The sequence below is a fragment of the Oryx dammah genome, unplaced genomic scaffold (assembly GCF_014754425.2).
Source record: "Oryx dammah isolate SB20612 unplaced genomic scaffold, SCBI_Odam_1.1 HiC_scaffold_4, whole genome shotgun sequence".
NCBI classification, from domain to species: Eukaryota; Metazoa; Chordata; class Mammalia; order Artiodactyla; family Bovidae; genus Oryx; species Oryx dammah.
Window position 1 is genome coordinate 81,582,687 of NW_024070188.1, and position 21,419 is coordinate 81,604,105.

The 21,419-nt window shown below is 47.5% G+C and overlaps 1 protein-coding gene across 1 annotated transcript in view; it reads left to right on the forward strand.

Annotated features, from left to right (window-relative positions):
- TULP4 (TUB like protein 4) overlaps positions 1-21,419 on the forward strand; it is a 201,652-nt gene that overhangs the window by 160,147 nt on the left and 20,086 nt on the right. Inside the window, exons 5-9 of the mRNA XM_040238900.1 lie at positions 6,400-6,580; positions 8,373-8,507; positions 11,158-11,324; positions 19,484-19,708; positions 20,688-20,922. Coding sequence (XP_040094834.1) covers positions 6,400-6,580; positions 8,373-8,507; positions 11,158-11,324; positions 19,484-19,708; positions 20,688-20,922 — 943 coding nt within the window. The remainder of the gene's footprint in view (positions 1-6,399; positions 6,581-8,372; positions 8,508-11,157; positions 11,325-19,483; positions 19,709-20,687; positions 20,923-21,419) is intronic.

Consider the following 21,419-nt stretch of genomic DNA (forward strand, 5'->3'; position numbering starts at 1 on the left):
TGAACATAGATGCAAAAATCCATAACAAAATACTAGCAAACCGAGTGAAACAGCTCATTAATAAAATCTCACACAACAATCAAGTGAGATTTATCCCTGGGATGCCAAGATGTTCACCATATAAAAATCAATCACTGTGATACACCCATTAACAAAATACAGGATAAGAACCATATGGTCATCTCAGTAGATGCAGACAAAGCATTTGACAAGATTCAGCACCCCGCCTCCCTCCTCTTCTCCTCTCCCCATCTCCCAGTCTTGTCTGCACAAGTGGAAGCTGAGATCAGCTCCTTGTCCTGCAGTAGTGACTCCTGGATAAAATCTGATCTTGCCTCCCTGACTGGTGTCGGCTTTGTGGACCTTCGACAGCAGCCACAGATGCTGTTGGGCCCACCCCCATCATTGCGCACCCTGACCTCTTCTGTTGAGTCACAAGGTTTTCAGTCTCCTCAGACCAGGAAATCATTTCCTTTTAGCCCTTTTGTTAAGGAAGTTTATTAGTAGCCACAGGAAAAAAATGACTGTTTCCACATAATGAGAAATGTATTTAGATATTTATTGAAAGAGTTGGAGGCTTTTGAAACAGGAAAGGATTTGAGAACTCATCTAATACAACTTTTTTTAGATGAAGATGAGAACAGTACTCAGGAAGGCAAATGATCATTTCAAAGTGACATAAGTAGTTAGGAATCAAAATAGAACCAGACCCCTAGCAAGCCAACTCCCAATTCTGAGTTCTTTGCAAAGGAAAGCATGTTTTGCCAGTAGACTTAAGATGATCTTCAGCAAACAGGCCCAGCACATTTCATCCAGCTCCAGAGATCTGATAATGGAGCTGTATTCCTGAACCTTTTCTCTCTACTTCATTCCATGTGTACTTAAGTATATTTCAGTAGCGTACTCACATGGTATATAATCCTAAATGTTTAAAAGGATATATGATGAAAAGTTTCCTTTCTCCCCACTGCCCCCAGCCACCCACTTCTGTCCCCAGAGGTGATTAGTGTTTCCAGTTACTTGTGTGTCCTTCCAGAGGTATCCTAGTTAAATGTGTTTTTAAATTACTCCTGTAGTCAGACTGTTCCCCTCCACTCCCCAGAAGTAATGTGCAGGTGTCTTAAAAGGATGAATAAACTTTAAAATGGAACCTGAAAGATTTGGGGAAGAATGTTATAGCAATGAAAATTATTTAATGTTAAATTCAGTACCTGAGGTGGACAGACTATCTCCTTCTCTGAAAATCTTTAAACATAGAGTAGGTTCTCTTCTTTATGGGTTAGTTTATAAGCAGTTATCCTGCAGTGAGGAGATGAAACGACTTCAAAATTACATGTTTAGCCCAGAGATACAAATTTTTATTATAGCTGTTTTGGGCTAGATTTCTTTCCCATGTTTATCAGAATAAGTCTTAAAATGCCTGTTTTAGAAATGATTATTAGAATCAATTGTGAAGTTATATTTTATCCTTTTTTTTTTTGAACCAGGAAATATTCTGTTAATCAGTTGAGCAGTTCTGTCCTTTACAACTGTCTGATGTTAGTGGCTTAAAAAGTACTGAAAAATATTAGTCACAAAATGCTCAAATCTGGCCTTGAAGCACATTTGAAAGCTAGTGTTTTGAAGCCGACAGGGAGGTCTTTCAGAACCAAAGTGTTACTTCAGTGCATCTCAGGACAGAAGATTCCTGCCAAGGAGCAAAAGGATGTTACTACCCTCCCCTGCCCTCCCTCCATGGCCCTGCATGTAGGCACTTGACACCAGCTGCAGGCATCTCTCAGAGGTATTGTGGGTTTGGTTTCAGACCATTGCACTACGGTGAATCAGATACATTTTTTGGTTTCCCAGTGCATACAAAAATTATGTTTATACTATACTGTAGTCTATTAAAATCATGCAATAACATTATGTCTAAAAGAAAAAAAATGTATATACTTTAATTTTAAAATATTTTATTGCTAAAAAGAAAAATGCTATCATCTGAGCAAGTGGTAATCTTTTTGTTGGCGGAGGGCCTTGTCTCAGTTTTGATGGTTGCTGACTGCTCAGGGTGGTGGTTGCTAAATGTGGGGGTGGCTGTGGCCATTTCTTAAAATGAGACAGCAGTGAAGCTTGCCACATTAATTGGCTCTTCCTTGCATGATCCATTTCTCTGTAGCATGCAGTGCTGTGTTTGATAGCTATACAGAGGAGAACTTCTTTCAAAATCATTCAGTTCCCACAAACCCTGCTTTATCAACTAAGTTTATGTCATATTCTAGAGCCTTTGTTGTCATTTAAATAATCAAGTTTACCATCTTACATGGACTTGGTTTCCCAAAAGAATTACAATAGTCAATATCAAAGGTCACTGGTCACAGATCACCATGACAAATATAATAATGAAAAAGTTTGAAATACTGTGAGAATCATCAAAACATTACACAGATACAAATCATATTGGAAAAACAGACAGACTAGCTTGATGCAGGGTTGCTACAAACCTTTAGTTTAAAAAAAAAAAACCAATATATGCAAAGTATAATAAAATAAGGTATGCCTGTAGTCAGAATTTGTAACAACTTTGTCATCTTCTCCCCCAGCTTTAAATCACAAAAGCAAATAAATGGGAAAAATCAACTCCTTTTGTGACTAGTTTGTATGCTACTCATTGAACTCTACTGCATTTACAGAAGCATATATTTTTATAGTTGAAATTTCCTAACATGGTCTTTATTCAAGTATTTAGATGAGGACCAGTCTTCAGAGATAAAGGTACTGATGATACATCATCACTGGTTGCAAAACATAAATCTTTTGAATGATTTTCTGTCTTCTTCCTGCGGCTTAGTTCATTTTAAATTGCTGGTGATAATTGTGTTACATTTTAAAATGATTACATCTAAAAATAGTTTAGAATGGAGAGATTGTATGTAGATACCATAATTTTTTAAAAACATAGCAATGGTATTAAGCACTGCTCTGAAGCAGTGTCCCCTGTCCAGAGGGACAGCCATTAAACCCAAGGGCTGGCAGATTCTACCACCTTTGGTTCTTAGTGTACATATTACAGAGGGACCATTATCTCCACCCCTCTGTGAAGCCTGCAGTCCAACAGAAATAGGAGGGAAAATCTGAGACAGAAATTTAAACTATCTATAACTAAAAGTGTTTTGGAGGCCAGTTTTATGGGAAAATTTGAGCATTGATCTAGTTAAAAGAAGGAAAGAAAGAAGATGTTCATGTGTAGGAAAACTTGAGCAAAGGCTAAAGCTTTGGGCAGAAATGCATTTACTGAGAGTCACTGAGTGTCTACTGGTGACTGGCAGCAGGTGAGAACCTATGGCTGCAGACCTGCCCTCGGAAGCTCATGGTGCCGCAGAAACAGAGTACTGTAGGGACCATGGCTAGAGTGAGGACAAGTCTGTGTGGTGGGTCTCAAAAGCCTTAATACGTGATGTCTGAGCCCCTGTTACATACCAGACCCCGTACTGGACACCAGAGAAAAAGCACAAACCACAGTCTCTGCCAGCAGAGGACCTGCTGTGTGTGTTGGCCAGGGGACAGACAAGGTCATGCACCTCATCAGGGACAGGTTGACTCTGACGGGCCTGGCCTTTTAACACATCCAGGGGTCGGCAGCTGGCAGGCAGTTGGAGTGTGTGAGTCTGGAGCTTAGGGGAATGGCCTGGACAGGGAGCAAGCCAGGCCATGGACATGACTGTGACCTCCTAGAGAGGGGAAAGGGTCTGGGCCAAGCCTAAAGGAGGAGACCAAACCTGGGCAAGAGGAGCCAGACCAGTCTGTCCAGAGCCCCAGAACAGGGAGGAGAGGCTGCAGAGAGTGATGCTTTTGCCCATATGTGTATTCATGATTGTTTAGACTTTGCTGTCTTGTTCCTTTGAAGTCCTTGGCTCAGAGAAGCTTTATCTCATTCAAAGTGGTGAGGCATTTAAAGAACTTGTAATAGAGGAGATCTTCAGAAATCTGATTTTACATCACGTCAGTGTTCTTCAGTTATCTGACATACTTGTTCCAAAACAAAGTAACTTCCTCCATCACTGCTTGACAGCTCAAGCATTAGGGATGCCTTCTCCCTGATCTTAATAGTGCATTAACTTCCAAAAGAGCTGCAGTCGGAGTTGATTAACGTTGGGGAATTTGGAGGCTGGTTCTCTTGTCCTCTTTTGCTTTAGTGTGATGTTGAACACTGAAAACTCATTAAGCCACCAGTCCTTCATTCAGGAATTAGATGGTGTCTGTTCTCCAAAATGGAAAAATGTGTTACTCAAACAGTGCTTCATTTCCACCCTCCCTTCACAGAGGCTGCTGTGTGTCCTCTGAGGACAGGCCCTGGGGAGAGCGCAGTGAGAGCAGACACAGTCCATTTCCTGAAAAACTTAAGTCTAGCATGGGAGCCAGACAGATCAGATAACCACACAGTAAGACGCAAGAATACTGAGGATCGCTATGCCAGTGGAGACTGGGAACTGCACTGGAAGGGCCCAGGGAGCTTGTTTGGGATTGATACACATTTAATTCTGGGGACTTGAGAAGAATAACTGTTTGCTGTTGCCTGCTCATGAGCTATGTTTATGAGAAACAAAGTCATAACTGGTGAAATAACCCCTTCACATACTCCAAGGTATGACACTGCCCTTGAGACATGCTTGAACAAGTGAGTGAGGATGTGGGAAGCGGAGAATAAAAGCGTGCATCCTGGGATGTCGCTTTAGAGGGCTTCCCATACGTCTTCTTCCTCTGAAATATGCAAATTGTAGTTGAAGTTATAAGAGGTCAGGTTCCATCTTCATCTGCACTGCGGACTGCTCAGGAGACACCTGCCGTGTCCACCTCCCCAGCCCGGGTCTCATGAGGTCCTCGTGGGCATGCTAGTGGATACTCATTTTCAGTGTTGGCAGCCAAGAATTAAGCTTTTCCTAAAATGACTTTTACTGTGTTCCTAGTTCAACTTATCTCTTTTTCCTGTAAGCAGCATTCTATATGATTCATCACCAGCCCTGAAGGAAAACTGTTTCAGCTTTCCTTTTTTTTTTCCTTACTTTCCAGTCATTAAAATGTAGCTCATGTTTAAAGGAGTATTTGATGGACAGTTGGTTTATCTCAACAGCTCTGTCAGCTTATTACTGCTTAAATGAAATATATCTTCTTTTGCAGTTAATCTCTCTTAATCATCTGGATTTATGTCCTAAGATTGCCTTCTGATTGTCACTGACTTTAACTCACTCATGTAACCATAAATACTTATTCAATGTCCACTGTACCCAAAGCTCTTGTTAGGTCCCAGGGGTACAAGTGTGGACAGTCTTTGACCTCCAAAAGCTCAGTGTCAAAATCTTAAAAGCAGAAAGAGGCATGGACCTAAAAATTCTTAAATAACTTTCTTTTTATGTAAATCCTGGTCTTTCTAGGTAAATAGCCCTGGCTTGATCACTTAATGACTTTGTCACCTTACTTGAGCTCTGTTAAGTTGTTTCTGCATCTATAAAATGGAAATAACTTGCATGGTTCTCACAGTGAGTTGCTGACGATTAGAGAATTCTCATTAGACACAAAAGATACAAAGATTTCAGGGCCACCCATCAGAATGACGCCTGTTAGGGGGCTTCCAGCAGCTGTGAGCAGCTCCTCTGCCTCTCTGATGGAGGGCGCCCACCGTCCCCCCAACCCCCGCGTCCAGCCTTCCTCTGCCTGCTTGTGCTCTAGCCTTGGCCGTGTGCCTGCCCGCACCCCATCACACGCCTGAGTATGTGCTCGGGGCGGGTGACTGAGGGGAACCCCAGGAGCAGCCCTCAGTACACAAGGCGTCAGCCCTGTCTCAGCTCCGTGCCAGCAGTGCTGGCGCTTAGCTGGCAGGATTATTCAGACAGTCAATGAGGTAAACTTTGTTAGAATTGTGCTTAGTACAAAGTAAGCACTTAATATATTAATACCATTAATTTACTATAACATTATTACTTAAATACATCAACCCTGATACTATTCTTAGTGAAATGGAACACAAGATAAACAGGCTTACGAACACTTGCATATGATGATCCTCTGATGCTGCCTTTTTTTTTAGAGAAAAATAAGAGAATATTATCTTCTTCTTGACCCCCCTCCTCCAACTGAAAAAAAAAAAAACCCACAAAATGTGACACAGTGATTTTGACATTATTCGAAAGCGTCCACATACCATATTTATTACAGCACTAGTTCCCTTTTGCTAACAGAGGACTAAAATTCTTCCAGAAAGAGCCAGCTAACAAGCTTTGTGTATCCCTCTGTTGCTTAGCTGGTCTCTTCTTCCACTTCTTAGGTACTGTGTCCTGTGAACACGTAGAGGTGGGAGTGGGGTGGGGCCACAACCGCTGTTCTCTCTGCCCGCCCATTGGGGGTCCCACTCCTCTGCTGCAGGTACTGTTTGGCACTGCCGACGGGCAGGTGATTGTCATGGATTGCCACGGCCGGATGCTGGCCCACGTCCTGCTGCACGAGTCGGACGGCATCCTCAGCATGTCCTGGAACTACCCCGCCTTCCTGGTGGAGGACAGCAGCGAGAGCGACACCGACTCGGACGACTACTCCCCGCCCCAAGGTGGCCCTGTGGGGAGGGCAGGGAGGAGAAGGACCCCTTCCCGTCGGGCAGGGTTCTCAGCGGAGTGCAGGGCGGAGCCGGCCTGCCCAGTCTCTGACCTGGACGGGACCGTCACCTGCCTCTCTGCCATCCCTTTGTGCAGAATGACTGGTCGGGTGGCTTGGCCCTTCACTGGTTTTCCTAGATGCAGAACGAGACTGATGGCCATTTCTCTGACCCTGGGGTGTTGGGGGCGATGCCTGGTGCCTAGGGAGAAACAGAGCTGAAGGTGAAAACTGCTGTGCTGTTCCTACGTCCTAACCCATAGTGCTCTAGATCCGTAACATTACTGAAGCCGATGACCCTGGCTATGTGAGGAAAGGATTAGTTGTGCCCGTGATGAAGGCCAGCACGTTGGCCTGGATGCCATGTCCCTGCCTGTTTATTTCAGGCAGATTCTTCCCTTGCTCAGTTCAGAAGAACCCACTGCCCTCACCCCACCGCCTCCAAACCTTACAGTGATGGTAGAGTAGATGACATCTGAGTTTGTGAACATTTGGCCCAGTCATGATAGATGGTTTCAGCCCCTTGGTGGGAGTGATTTCAGGTTCTGCCTCCCCCCACCACCTTGAGCATGCCTGAGGCCCCAGAGCAGAAGCTTTGGGGGTGGGTGCTGGCCTGGCCGTCCCCACTGTCAGCCCTCAGCATGCCCCCCGCAGGGCTCTGACTCTCCCCCGGGGTCCCGTCCCTGCTCCTTTTAAAGAGCCTCTCTTTTTAAAGTAGACGATGTGATGAGTATTGAGTGAGAAGGACTGATTGCCGGTGGCAGTGATCAAATTGGTGTCTTTCAACACTGGGCTCAGCATACTTTTAAAACAGAACTTACCGGGTTGAATGCATACTTGCTCTTCCCCTCTTACTAGGGGAGAAACAGGGTCCAGAGACCAAGGTGATGGAGCAAGTCCAGATGAAGTCTTAAGAGCAGCATTAGTTCCCAGCTGCACTCTAACCAGTTCCCCTCCTCAGAAGCACTGGGGCAGTTTGGAGGAGACTGAAACTTGCCTTCAGAGAGCAGGGTGTTCCTGGTGACCTTGGGAATTTGAGCACAGAGGTCAGTACCTGCAGCATCTTAAAAGTGAAGCAGATGACAGTTATTACAAGAGCCTCCACAGGTGGGCTGAGCCCATGTCATGCTGACCCACTGCAAGGGGTGGACACAGAGGAGCACCCCTCAGGGCTCGTTCCTTAATACACACATACACACACATATCTCCTCACACTCATGCACGCTGGGCATCAGCCACAGCCGGTCTGGGCCTCCTCCAGATGTGAGGTCTCTTCTGGTAAAAACAACTCACGGTGGCTGCTTGATGCCTGTAATGTTCAGTGAAGGTACGTCCAGTGTTGAAAGGCAGCTTTTGGTACATTGGACCAGGATTAAGAAAATGTTTTCATCCTTACCCAGCCCCCCATCCTCCTATGTCATGTGATGTTAAAGTAATTCACATTTGCACATCACCAGAAACACGCAGGTTGGTAAACTCTTAGCAGGGCACCCAGAGCCCAGGGAGCCCCGCCCGGTGCCCACAGGGCTGCTATCCCCACCGCCTCTCATCCCGGGCTCCCCCTGTGCCCGTGTGCCGTGTGGTGCCCCTGATGCTGTGCAGCACTGCCTTCCTGGGTGACCTGCCCAGCCCAGGGTCTCACCTGCACCGTTAGCAGTTTCCAGGCCTCCTCAGGGCTGCACGTGCAGGCCTGGGTTCGGGTCATGTGCTTGTCGCCTCGTTTTCACCCGGCACTTCTGTTCCTGCAGATGGTCCAGCAGCATACCCCATCCCGGTGCAGAACATCAAGCCCCTGCTCACCGTCAGCTTCACCTCTGGAGACATCAGCCTGATGAACAGCTACGACGACTTGTCTCCCACCATCATCCAGTCGGGGCTGAAAGGTACGGAGCGGCCCGCCTTGTGAGCTGGGCGTCACTCCCAGGCCTGCTGACCACCAGCCTCTGCAGTCCCCTCTGCAGGGCTTAATGGAATCTGTCCGTGAGGTCTTTTCTCTCGCTCCTCTGCTTGTCTGACCAGTCGATTGCTGTCTAGTCTCATCTTGAGAAAGCACTCCCGACAGTCACTTCGTCCTCACCTGCCCTTCTCGGGAGGAGCGGTCCTCTCGGATGGGGGGCGCTCGCCTCCAGACAACACACAGGAGCCCCCAGGGTTCTGAGGCTTCTTGAGGAGCTGGTAGTTGTGACAAACCTGTCAAATTGAGGCATCCATGTGAAGGTCAGTGGTCAGCACTGAAGGCCTCCAGACAGGGTGGTAGAAAGTGGTGTCTCAGGAAGAAATTGGTGTCCATCAGCATTCTGAGTGTTGTGAAATGTGCAGTTCAGGAAGTCTGCTGAGGTGGTGGCTCTGAGGAACCCTCCGGAAGAGCAGTCTGCCTCTTCAGGGTTGGATGGTGCAGTGCAGAAGCTCCAGGGCGGTCTCTGGTCCCCGTGCTAAAGGGGCCTGCTGTGATCTGAGTGGAGGGGGCCAAACCGGAGCCTTAGCTTTCTTTTTCCTTTTCTCTCTCCCTCCCTGTCTCTGGACCCAGGTGCACATGTGCGGGCGCAGTCACGCACACACACACGCACACAGTGCGCACACATCTACTGGCTAATAGATGAGTCATTAAAGTGGACATCTCAGGAAGGGACGGGGCCGGGCTTCCCCGACGGCTGCATGCCTGTCATGTGGAGCAGGCCTGGTTTATGCTCAGTATCGAGGGGCCCACATTTGTCTCTGCATCCTTTTATGTTCCAGGTTATATAATCTTCAGAACAAGAAATGGTATTATTCTTATGAAACTTACTCTTTTTAAAAGAATGACATACCTTTGGGAACTACAGCTGTCTCAGTGTAATGTTATAACTGCACCAAAGAAATCCCTGCACATTTGCTTATAAACATTTGGACTAAGATCCTTACTCAGATGTCGCCATCTAGCAAACGGCCACCTTGAGCCCTTGGGCTTCCCTGTGTTAGCTGCTGAGCATCTTTTGAATGGCTTGTGTGTCTGAGCCGGTCCTGCGGGGGTCACCACCCACTTACCTATTAGGAAAAACCTGGACGGGGTTTTGGGCCCACCCAATACTCAAGCTTATTTATACCTGTCTATAAGAAAAAGAAAAATCCTCTGTTTACTGACGCTTTTACTCCTCCAGTTGTAGAGATTTTACCAAGTTGTGTTTGTCCATAACTGCTGTCTTCTCCCAGGACTGCTTTTCAGTCTTCCAGGGAAACTGGGGAACTTTGGTGACCTCAGAATGTGCTCGGTGTTGATGTCAGAATCGGTGCCGCACGTGAATGAGAGAGAGCTGCTGAGATCACAGGTGGAGCTCAGGAACTGCCGAAATCTAGACCAAGTTCTGAAACCCATCCCTGTCATGGGGGTGCACCTTTCAATTCCAGCCTCTCTGCAGAATCGGCCATGGACTTCCAGAAATCAGGGATCTCTGGATAAGCCAGATCCAGTTTCAGGATCTTGAGGGAAAACAAGCTACGCTATAAATCTTACTGTACCAGCAGCTTGCTTTACCAGCAAGAATAAGTGAATTGCTCACATTGGAATTAGACACAATGTCTAACAGCCGTTTCTTCTAGGTCCTGAATGGCTCATAGGTGAGCATCACATCTCTGTGACAGTGTGTGTGACGACACTGCCATCCAGCAGAGGGATCATCTTCTTTTCTGAGACCCCACATCACATCACCCAGATGCTGGGTGAAAGTCAAGGCCTTGATATGCAGACCTATCCTTTATGCGAACTTCATCTGTCTAGTAGTGCACAGAACATTGAATGAATTGAATTTAGGCTTTGCTCTTGGTTTGCATTTCACTTGGAGCTTTTGAAGACTCTCTGAGTCCTCTCTGGGAGTCGGGGTCATGGCAGAGGGAAGGACACTCAGGATGGACAGTGGTGGGTTCACTGATCTGACCTGCACTCTCGTAGTTGTGCCCTTCTCATCATGGAAGTGCCGGTACTACAGTAGATGCATCGTGTGGTTTTCTCCTGGTTTAGGTGCGCTTCAGGGGAAACAGCAGTCCCCACCCACGGAATGAACGCTCTGAATCCATGTAGTGAACACTCCCCACCCATTTTATGAACCCTCCTCTTCCACGTAATGAACACTCCCCATCCATGTAATGAACACTCTGAATCCATGTAATGAGCACTCCCCATCCATATAGTGCACACTCCCCACCCATGTTATGAACACTCCTCTTCCACGTAATGAACACTCCCCACCCACGTAGTGAACACTCCCCATCCATGTAATGAACACTCTGAATCCCTGTAATGAACGCTCCCCACCCACGTAGTGAACGCTCCCCTCCCATGTAGTGAGTGCTCCTCACCCATGTAGTGAGCATTCCCCTCCCATGTAGTGAGCATCTGTGTTCAGAGTCTCTGTTGTCTTCACAAGAGAAACTTGGACGCCGTTGTACGTGCTCAGTGGCTCCATTTCTTAAAACTACTTAAATGAGAGTTCAGGATGGACACCCCCACCCCCACCCACCGCCAGCTCATGTTGCCTGCCTCCCTCTTTGTCGTTTCAGAGGTGGTGGCCCAGTGGTGCACGCAGGGAGACCTCCTGGCAGTTGCTGGTATGGAGCGCCCAAGCCAGCTCAGTGACCTCTCCAATGGCCCTCTTCTGAAGAGTGCCATGGTCAAGTTCTACAACGTTCGTGGGGAGCACATCTTTACCCTGGACACGCTTGTGCAAGTAAGGACGTGTGTCGGACACACGGTGTGACACCAATGTGTTAATTTGCCCCCGACTTCCATTAAATACTCCCGAACTGCTTCTATTCATTTTAATTATCTTTGGCAGACTTTAATCTTTTGTTGACCATGAATTAAATTATAGGGTATAAACCAGGAGAAGTAAGAGGAAAAAAAAAGTTTTTTCCTTTCAACCAAAATGTATCCATTTCTATTCCTAAATGGTGGACAGTGAGTAAGCAGAGTGAGCTAGTGTTTATCATCTTTACAAAGTAAAAATCAGCAACTTGCAGAGAAGTAAACAGTTCATCTTCATTTATTTACTCTGATTTTGTTTGTTATGTCAGTAATATACTTTTACATTTAAGCTAAATTATTGTTAAACAATAAATAGAAAAGCTTAAAGGTCTTTAAGAAAGTGTGCACATGTGGGCCCCTTTCTGTTTGTTCTTATTTCCCAGAAATCTGTAGACTGCCTCATTTCTGGTGTGGATCAATTACAGTGGAGACACAATTCCACTCTCATGGAGGTATAGTGGAGATAGGTCTGAGAGTGAGTTGATGGGGGTGATAATAAACTAGGGACTTACGTTCTAGTCTGACTCAGCTCATCAGAGAGACAGGCGTGCCAGATTTTAGTAAATTTGTAGTTGTGTGTAGTTCAGTCATGTCCAACTCTTTGTGATCCCATGGACTGTAACCCACCAGGCTCCTCTGTCCATGGGATTCTCCAGGCAAGAATTCCTAGAGGGGGTTGCCATTGCCGTTCCAGGGGCTTTTCCCTAGCCAGGGATCACACCTATGTGTCCTGTGTCTCCTGCATTGGCAGGTGAGGTCCTTACCACTGAGCCACCTGGGAATCCAGATGCCAGCACTAATTATCTAAATACATATATTTTTAATTGTAGTAAAATACACATCTACTGTCTTAACCATTTTTTAAGTGTATTGCATTATTGTATAACCAGTCTCCAGAACTGTTTCATCGTGTAAAACTGAAACTATGCTTTCTTGTTCCTATTAATTTGACTATTCTACTTACCTCATGTAAGTGGAACCATGCAGTGTCTGTCTTTTTGTGTCTGGCTTATTTCATCCACATTGTAGCCTGTGTCAGAATTTCGTTCCTTTTTAAGGCTGAAGAATATGCTCTTGTATGTGTACAACTACATCTTGTTCATCCATTCATCCATCAGTGGATGTCTGGTTTCCTTCCAGCTTTTGGCTACTATGAGTAATGCTGCTGTGAACAGGGATATACAAATATCTCTTTGAGATGCTCCTTTCAGTTCTATTGGATAAATGCCCAAAGTCAAATTGCTAGGTTATATGGTAATTCTTTTTCTAACTTTTTGAGGAGCTTCCATACTGTTTCCACAGTGGGTGCTACAGTTTATACTCCCACCAGAAGTGCACAGAGACCCCCCACATCCTTGCCAGCTCTTGTTGTTTTCTGGCTTTTTGGTGGTAGCCATCCAGATGGTCGTGAGGTGGATCTCACTGTGGTTTTGATTTGTGTATCCCTGATGATTAGTTCGGAGACGGCAATGGCACCCCACTCCAGTACTCTTGCCTGGAAAATCCCAAGGACAGAGGAGCCTGGTAGACAGTCCATGGGGTCGCTAAGAGTCGGGCACAACTGAGCGACTTCACTTTCACTTTGATGCATTGGAGAAGGAAATGGCAGCCCACTCGTGTTCTTGCCTGAAGAATCCCAGGGATGGGGGAGCCTGGTGGGCTGCCATCTACAGGGTCGCACAGAGTCGGACACGACTGAAGCGACTTAGCAGCAGTAGCAGCAGCAGATGATTAGTTACATTGAGCATCTTTTCATGTACTTGTTGACCATGTGTATATCTTCCTTAAAAAAATGTCTGTTCAAGGCCATTGTCCATTTCCTAACTAGATTGTTCTTTTTTTGTTGTTGTTGAGTTGTAGGATTTTTTTTAAAAGATGTTTATTGGTGTAAGTTTTATTTATTTATTTATATAGGCTGCATTGCATGGCATGTGGGATCTTAGTTCCCCAACCAGGGATCGAACCTGAGCCCCTTGCAGTGGATGTTCAGATTCTTAACCATTGGACTGCTGGGAGGGTCCCAAGTTACAGGATTTAAATGTATGTTTCGACAATGTAAAATCTTCTGTGAGCAGATAAGCATATTTGTTTGTTCATCTGTTCAAGCACCCAGCAAACATATTTTGCGGGGCTCCTATGCAGCTGGGGTATAGAAGGTGATGCAGGAGCCAGTCAAGCTAACGAGCTGGAGTCACGCCCCAGCCAGAGAAGGGCAGCGTGGTTTTAAAGTGAGATTCAGTGTTGCCCAGGCCGCCTCTGCAACCCCTAGAGGCAGAAGTGGTACAAGCTGCCTGATATTAGGAATTGGAGAAATTCATGTAGCAGAAAGATGAAGAATGGAAGGAACTTAGGGAACTGGGAAGAAGGTTACAGAAATGGGCAGCCACGGAGCTGGAGTGGGAAGAAGCTCTCTGACCTGAGAGCGGCCGGAAAAAAGTCATAATCAGGCATTCTCAGAAAGAAGTGATGAGCACAGGGTGGAAAGCTGTGCTTGGATAGGAAATTCAGACTCCTGCTTTAGAAGTGAAGTGGTTCCAAGTGAGGAGGTGAACCCGGGAGGCACTGAAGTGGAGCAGAGTTGAGGCCATTAGCAGGAGGCCAATGTGTGTGGCAAAGTAAATGTAGATATTGGAGTCCCTGTGTGTTTGAGATTGAAGAAGAGGTTGCCTTGCTTACACAGTAACTGTGACCCTACTGCCAATCTGTTTCCTGGAACTTAGTATAGGTGCTCAGTAAGTATGTGTTCAGTGGATTGATGGATAGACAGTTACGGTTTTTTAGTTCTTTCGGTTGAATACTTGACCCGGTAGGCTATGTGCCCTCAATTAGATCTCATGCCAGCTTTCTACCTCTTGGCTAACTGAGAGACAAGTAGGAGAGCTTGGGAACTCTCAGCCTTTTCTGACTTAAGATCTTTTATGTCTGCTAGAGCATTTGTGACCTGAAGCACTGAAACACACTCCCAGTGCACTGAGCAGCGTCCATGATTCTGTCTGACTCAGGGCACCCTTCCCACCAGCCTTGCATCCCCCCTACAGAGACTGTCCTTCCGGGCCATTTCAGCTTGAGGAAATCCATCGTCTCTGTTGTCCACACAGACACGTCCTTTGGTAAATCTGCCCAAAGACTGCGACCCCTCTTCTCTGTGAACCTTCAAGGTGTATACTACCTCTGGCACGGATATTACACTTTTTTTGTTTACTTGTTTTACTTTCTTAAAGTCAAAGACCACAGTTTCTCTATTTTTCTGATCTTCACTGTGCTTAGAATGCAGTAGAAGCTCAATGACCTTAACCATTTGCAAGAGTTCTCATCAGCTATCACATGAAACTAGCATAGATCCTGAGTTTAAGCCATTTGAGGCTCAGGGATAAGAGACAGACTGGCTATCTTATCTACCTTTGGAAAAGATATTCACGTAGCGTCGCTGCATTTTAATAAATTGTTGACTCTTTTTTCATTTGAGGGTCTGTTTCAGGCATTGAAAAATTACCTCAATAATATACAGTTAAATAATGATGCTCTTAAAAACCAAATACAGTATCGATTGTGTGTGGCAGCCGCTTAACTGTCGTCTGTAATGATTCTAGAATCACGTGTCTGTACTGTGCTGTTGAAGTTGTCCAAAGGCAGGAACATTTTTATGGCAGGAAGGAAGTTAGGCAGCTTATTGGGCTGTTTATAAAAAGAACTAAATGCAGTTTAGATTGGATAATTTATTTCCAAGATAATGAGATTATAGGTTATTGCGCACAAAGCCAGTGCCCGGCACAGACTGGTGGCAGCCTCACTTTAAAACGGATTCTCCTGAGTTACTCACAGCAGCAACGCCTGAGGCTGATGCTCTTAGAAGGAAATGCACTCTAATTCATTTTCCTTTCCTTCCTCCCTGTCATATTTTAAAAGTCTAGAGTCCATCTCACCAGCTGCTATCTGTGACCATCTGTATGTAATTGGGGGTTCCCAGGTGGCGCTAGTGGTGAAGAACCTGCCCGCCAATGCAGGAGACGCCAGAGACGAGAGTTAGATCCGTGGGTCAGGAAAAGCCCCTGGAGGAGGGCATGGCAACACACTCCAGCATTCTTGCCTTGGAAACCCCATAGACAGAGGAGCCTGGCGGGCTGCAGTCTGTCGGGTCGCAAAGAGTCAGACACGACTGACCCGGCTTAGTACGCACATATGTGATTGCATATCTGATAATCTGACCACAGAGTTTGAGGGTTGGCATCACTGACTATAGTTCAAAGGCTTCAGTAATTCAGATCAGTGTGTTTTTGTTTGGTTTTGTTTCGTTGGATTGTTGGATTTTGGGGGTTTGTGTGTTTTAGCTTTATGAACTTTTGCTGTATTAAAGGCAGATTGGTAGAATCACCTTACATTCTGTAAGGTTTAGGTATTAATGTAAGATATTCGGGTAAAAAAAGAGGAGGAAGATAGTGTGGACACTGAAAAGTCAAGTGAGTGATTATGGTCATTGACTTTCTGTGCTCTTGAAGGAGACTCTTTTAGCAAAATATGTACTTGCTTCCTTTTGTTGAGAATTAACTCTGCCTATTCTCACAAAGCTGGCATAGGTATGCTTTTCCCATTGTTTGCTATAAATAAATGAAAAAGTTCTTTCCAGGGTTGTCTGCTTACAAAATTCAAGAATTGTGCGTGTTCTTTTAAAATGGAAGTTTGGGTGAATGAGTCCTGAGCCAGCTTTATTACTGTGGCTTAGTTTTTGGTCAGATCATTGTAACTTAATATTCAGAACTGTCCATGGCACCAACCAACACAGTTTTACAGTGACTAGTCACCACCTTGGTCTATTTACAAGTGAACTGTTCTTGAAGGCTTTCCTTCTGTGTACATGCCTGTACAAACGTTGAATACCTCCTTCTGTCCGGGGCTGTGAAACATTTGAAGTGTATTTCCTCTGAAAGAGATAGCCACCTTCTTAGGGGGAGCTCAGGCTTCCTTGGTGGCTCAGTGGTAAAAGACAAAAAAGTCCGTCTGCCCATGCAGGAGATGTGGGTTCAATCCCTGGGTTGGGAAGACACCTTGGAGAAGGAAATGGCACCCCGCTCCAGTGTTCTTGCCTGAGAAATCTCATTGACAGAGGAGCCTGGCAGGCTGTAGTCCATGGGGTTGCAAAGAGTCAGACACGACTGAGCAACTAAAGAACAACAGAAAGGAAGGCAGGTGACTGGGTAACAGGAGACCTCTCTGACATTCCCGGGGTCTGACTCCCCAGCAGGGCCTCATCACCCAGAAACCACATAACTGGGTGGCCACCTTTTCTTTCTCTCAGGCCAGTGTAGCTGGTTTGACCCTTTTGTGGTCTGTTGACTCTAATCTCACTTGAACAGTTTATCTTTAACAAGGGAAGGACATCCTGCTTTTTCTTTTTATTCCCCTCAAGTTTTTAGGGGCTTCCCTTATAGCTCAGTTGATAAAGAATCTGCCTGCAGTGCAGGAGACCCTGGTTTGATTCCTGAGTTGGGAACATCTGCTAGAGAAGGGATAGGCTACCCATTCCAGTATTCTTGGGCTTCCCTTGTGGCTCAGCTGGTAAAGAATCTGCCTGCAATGTAGGAGACCTGAGTTCGATTCCTGGGTTGGGATGATCCCCTGGAGAAGGGAAAAGCTATGCACTCTAGTGTTCTGGCCTGGAGAACTCCATGGACTGTATGGTCCATGGGGTCGCAAAGAGTCAGACACGACTGAGCGACTTTGACTTTGCTAAGTTATCAGAGGACCCCATGCGGTGCACACAGATAGTGGAGTAGTGGGAAGCTTTGGGCTCCAGTCACAGGCATCATCCTTGTGTCCATGTCCACAGCTCCCTCGGGTCAGGCCTCAGCTGAGACCAGTGTCTGTCCAGCACGTTCACCAGGGCACCAGGTTCCTGCCACACCAGTGCTCCCGAAACGTGTCTTCTCTTGTGCCTCATTTACGTGCAAAATACCTACAACAGATTAAGATCTGAATATTATCAACTCCACACCTCTAGCTTTGGTTCTAAAAATAGTCATTTTGTGCAATTTGAGAAAGCGATGAAGCCTACAGATTTGCATCTGAGTTTTTCCCTAGCAGACGACAGCTGTTCAAACGAAAACATCATCTGTGGGAGTCGTGTGTATCCAGGTTTGCTGGAGGATAATATTAGGCAGACACGGTTCTCTTCGGCTGCAGCTGATCCTGGGCGGGGGGCGTGCCTGGAGAAGACATGCCCCGTGCGTGAGGCTGGGTTGGGCGAGACCGGGGAATGCCTGTTCCACCTACAGATGGGGCCCCAGAAATCGCCGAGGGCGAGGCCGCTGGCTGGAGGCACTCCACCCTGTGTCTATGCCGCCACCTGACTCCTGTGCTTTCTGAAACAACACAGCACTTGTAGTGAGGGCCCGTAGGCTGGGGCCCCAGTGACCAGCGCAAGAAGGCGCGCACGAGTAGGAAGCGAGCCTTGTAGAGAGGAGGAGGACATGTAAGCACCTGTGCAAGTATACAGGAGGTATAAAAGGATTTTGTGGTGTGTGTTAATTTTCTTATTTATTATTTCCAGCTTTATTAAGATTTATTTGATATGAACACTCTGTGAGTTTAAGGTGTACAGAGTGTGGATTTGATACCCTTATATAATATAGTATGACTAAGCATGATTATGCTACTAAAAGAACTTTTGTCCTAAACTGCACTAATGGGGAGGTAGTTGCTGATGCGAGGAAGTTTAGGGGGTATATTTTTTTATGTGTTGTCTTCCTTGTCATTGTCTGTGATCACATCTTATTGTCAGTTAACAGTGTTCTCTGTTGGGTCTACCCTCTGTGAGGGATCCTCTTACAAGGAGGCCCATCTTGGAAGTAGTCTGAAGCTCCCAGACTGAGCGCCAGGCCCCCTGGGCCTCATCCAGGGAACCGCGGCCATGGTCCCACGCAGCGGCTGCCCGGCCTTGCTGTGATGGCAATGAAAGATGAATTATCTTCAGCCTTGCATTTTGTTTTGAATTTGAAACCAGAATTAGCTGACCCTGGAGCCTATTTTAAGCTAGTGTCTTCATGTGTTCATTTTATCTCAGCGATTGTCACTGAAGTGTCGTGAAAGTTCTCCTCTGATCTTTTTCGTATGCAAGGTCTGGTGTTCCCCGCTTCCGATACTGGCAGCCCCTCAGGACTCCATTAAATTAGGACTCTATCTGCCTGGATTGGAAGGAGCAGATTCTCTCGCTGCTTCTCCATCACAGCCCTCCACCTCTTTCTTTCTTCCTTGGCTGATGGAACCCCTGAGCCTTGGATTTTTTTTCCCTGATGCAGCCAGTTTCTGACTCGCGTATTTGGCTATCATCCTCCCTTTTCAAAGCAAGTAACGTCCACAGACCCCTAGAGCAGCTGCCACAGAAACTGTGTTCCTCTCGCTGCCCTTTCCTGCCCCGTCAGCTCAAGGATAGCTGAGAATCTGTGGGTTGTCACTTGTGATGGGTCCCAGAAGCACTGTTATCTTTCGTCTCCTTTAATCCTCACAGCCCCCATTTTACTCATGAAAAAGTACAAGACTTCCAGGGTTATATAATATTTCCCGGGTCACATAATATTTCCCGGGTCACAGATTTGTGGCTTGGATCCAGTGTTGACCTGACTATCTGAAATGGTCTTTGTCAGGACCAAAGTGATGGGCCATCTGGTCTGCCCCCTCACTACCCCTCCAAGCCTTGGACTGCTGCTGATTACTTCAGGATCCAATTAGGCAGGGCCTCAGTAAGGAAAAGTGGTTACTGTTCCCCAGGCTAAGTGCATCCCCTGGCAGAAATGTCATTATATGAAGCTCAGTTGGGTTTTTTTGTCACCAAATTTAATAAGATAATCCATGTGAAAGAATTTCGTAGCACCGTTCTTGTGCTTTGGGCTCTGGCCTGGGGACCTAACTGCTATTCACCAACAGTACTGACTCTTTATCATATGGACTTAATGTTCTCTGTTGTGCTTTTTAAAACCAACATGCTGCAGATCTGTGAGATGACTTCGTTTTGCTCAACACGGGGTGCGTGACCTCGGTTTGCTTTCCCAAGAGTCCAGGCTGACTCGCCCTCCCTTCCCTCCCCGGCAGCGCCCCATTGTCTCCATCTGCTGGGGACACCGGGACTCACGGCTGCTGATGGCGTCGGGACCAGCCCTGTATGTGGTGCGCGTGGAGCACCGGGTGTCCAGCCTGCAGCTGCTGTGCCAGCAGGCCATCGCCAGCGCCCTGCGCGAGGACAAGGACGTCAGCAAGCTGACCCTGCCCCCCCGCCTTTGCTCCTACCTCTCCACTGCCTTCATCCCCACCATCAAGGTGAAGCCCCCCGCCGCCTCCTCCCTCACCCTGCCCGCCTGCCCCCGAAGAACCACAGGGAGGAGGGTGGGGTCAGGGAGATAGGCGAGAGTCTGCAAGCAGAGCACCAGTCACGCCACGTCCATAGTCCGCCATGGTCCTCGCCCCATGCGGTCCGCCCCTCACGTCCATGTCCAAGGCGGATTGGTCCTGGGTGATGGAACCGAGCCTCCCGTGGCAAAGGTAGCATTCCGAGACTGACTGCCGGGGCCCTCCCAATGACCAGTCTGTCGGTTCAGTCCTGACTCAGCGGCAGCCGCTGCCGTGATTCCCATGTGCGAGAGCAGGGTATGCGTTCCTGGAAGTCAGCTAGCTCTTCATCCACAGTTACGGGAGTGGTCAGGATTGAGCCTCGTTCGGTCCTAGGGTCTGTTCTCCTCACCCCTACACTCAGGAGGCCGACCCCATGCAGCACTGGCTGCCAGCTGTAACCTGGCGGTAACCCGGGAGCTAGTCTGTTCTCGGAGTGGGTGGACCGTGCTGCCAGTCGCTATTTAAGGGCAGCTGTCCCTCCTACCCTCCGGGCCTCCCTCTGCTCCTTAGGTTCTTTTCTGTACAATAGTCTCTTTTTGTTTTCTGTCTTGCTTCTAAGTATCACATTGGCTTGTTGGTTACTTTTTCTCTAAAACATCAGAGTTTTAGAACCTGTTAAGACTCGCGGGGGGGGGGGGGGGGGGGGGGGGGCAGTCTTGGTTCTGCAGTAGCGATTCTCAACCCTGGCTGCACGTTCAAGTCACCTGGGGAGTTTTGAGAACATGCCCAAGCCCAGGTCCACCCGCAGGTTCCAGTTCCACTGTCAAAGGTGGGGTCCTGGCTGAGGTCTCCCTGAAAGCTCCTGGGAGAGTCCCATGGGCCCCCAGAGCCATGAGTCCCTGAGCCGCAGCCAGTGCAGGGTCACCGGTGAGGCCCACACGCTCTTCCTTCCGTGTCCTGCCTCCAGCCCCCAATTCCAGACCCCAACAACATGCGGGACTTCGTCAGCTACCCTTCGGCCGGCAGCGAGCGGCTGCACTGCACCATGAAGCGCACGGAGGACGACCCGGAGGTGGGCGGCCCGTGCTACACGCTCTACCTGGAGCACCTGGGCGGGCTGGTGCCCATCCTCAAGGGCCGGCGCATCAGCAAGCTGCGGCCCGAGTTCGTCATCATGGACCCACGGACCGACGGCCGATCAGGTGGGGCCCGTGCACAGGTGGGGCCTGTGGATGAAACGTGAGCCAGCCTCGGCTGGCCAGGAGTGTCCTTGAAGCCGCTCTATTTCTCTGTTAAAAGTTAAGGCTTCTCTAAATGCTCCTTCTGCTGGGGTTGTGAAAGCGTTCCGTAGGACTCTGTGGGGTTGGGGCTGTGGTGAGAGGCAGCCAGCAGCTGCCTCTGCAGGTTACTTTTCAGGTGTTCACTGAGGACCTTATGTGCTGTGGAGATGATCGGAGCGCAGTAGTGGGGTGCTGCCTGCCCACCCCCCAGAGGGAACAAGAGAGTTAAAGCTTCTGAACCTCCAGCCCACTCCTCAGCCTCCCTCTAGAATCTTACTCATCCCCGATTAGCTGTGCGTTAGCCGACTGCTGAGAGCAGTGTCCACTCATCCATGGAGATCTAGCATGACGGGCCAGCCCATTCTTCCAGGAGCTCCCCCAGACTGGTCTCCGTGGGCGTGCCCAGGTGCTCCCTGCAC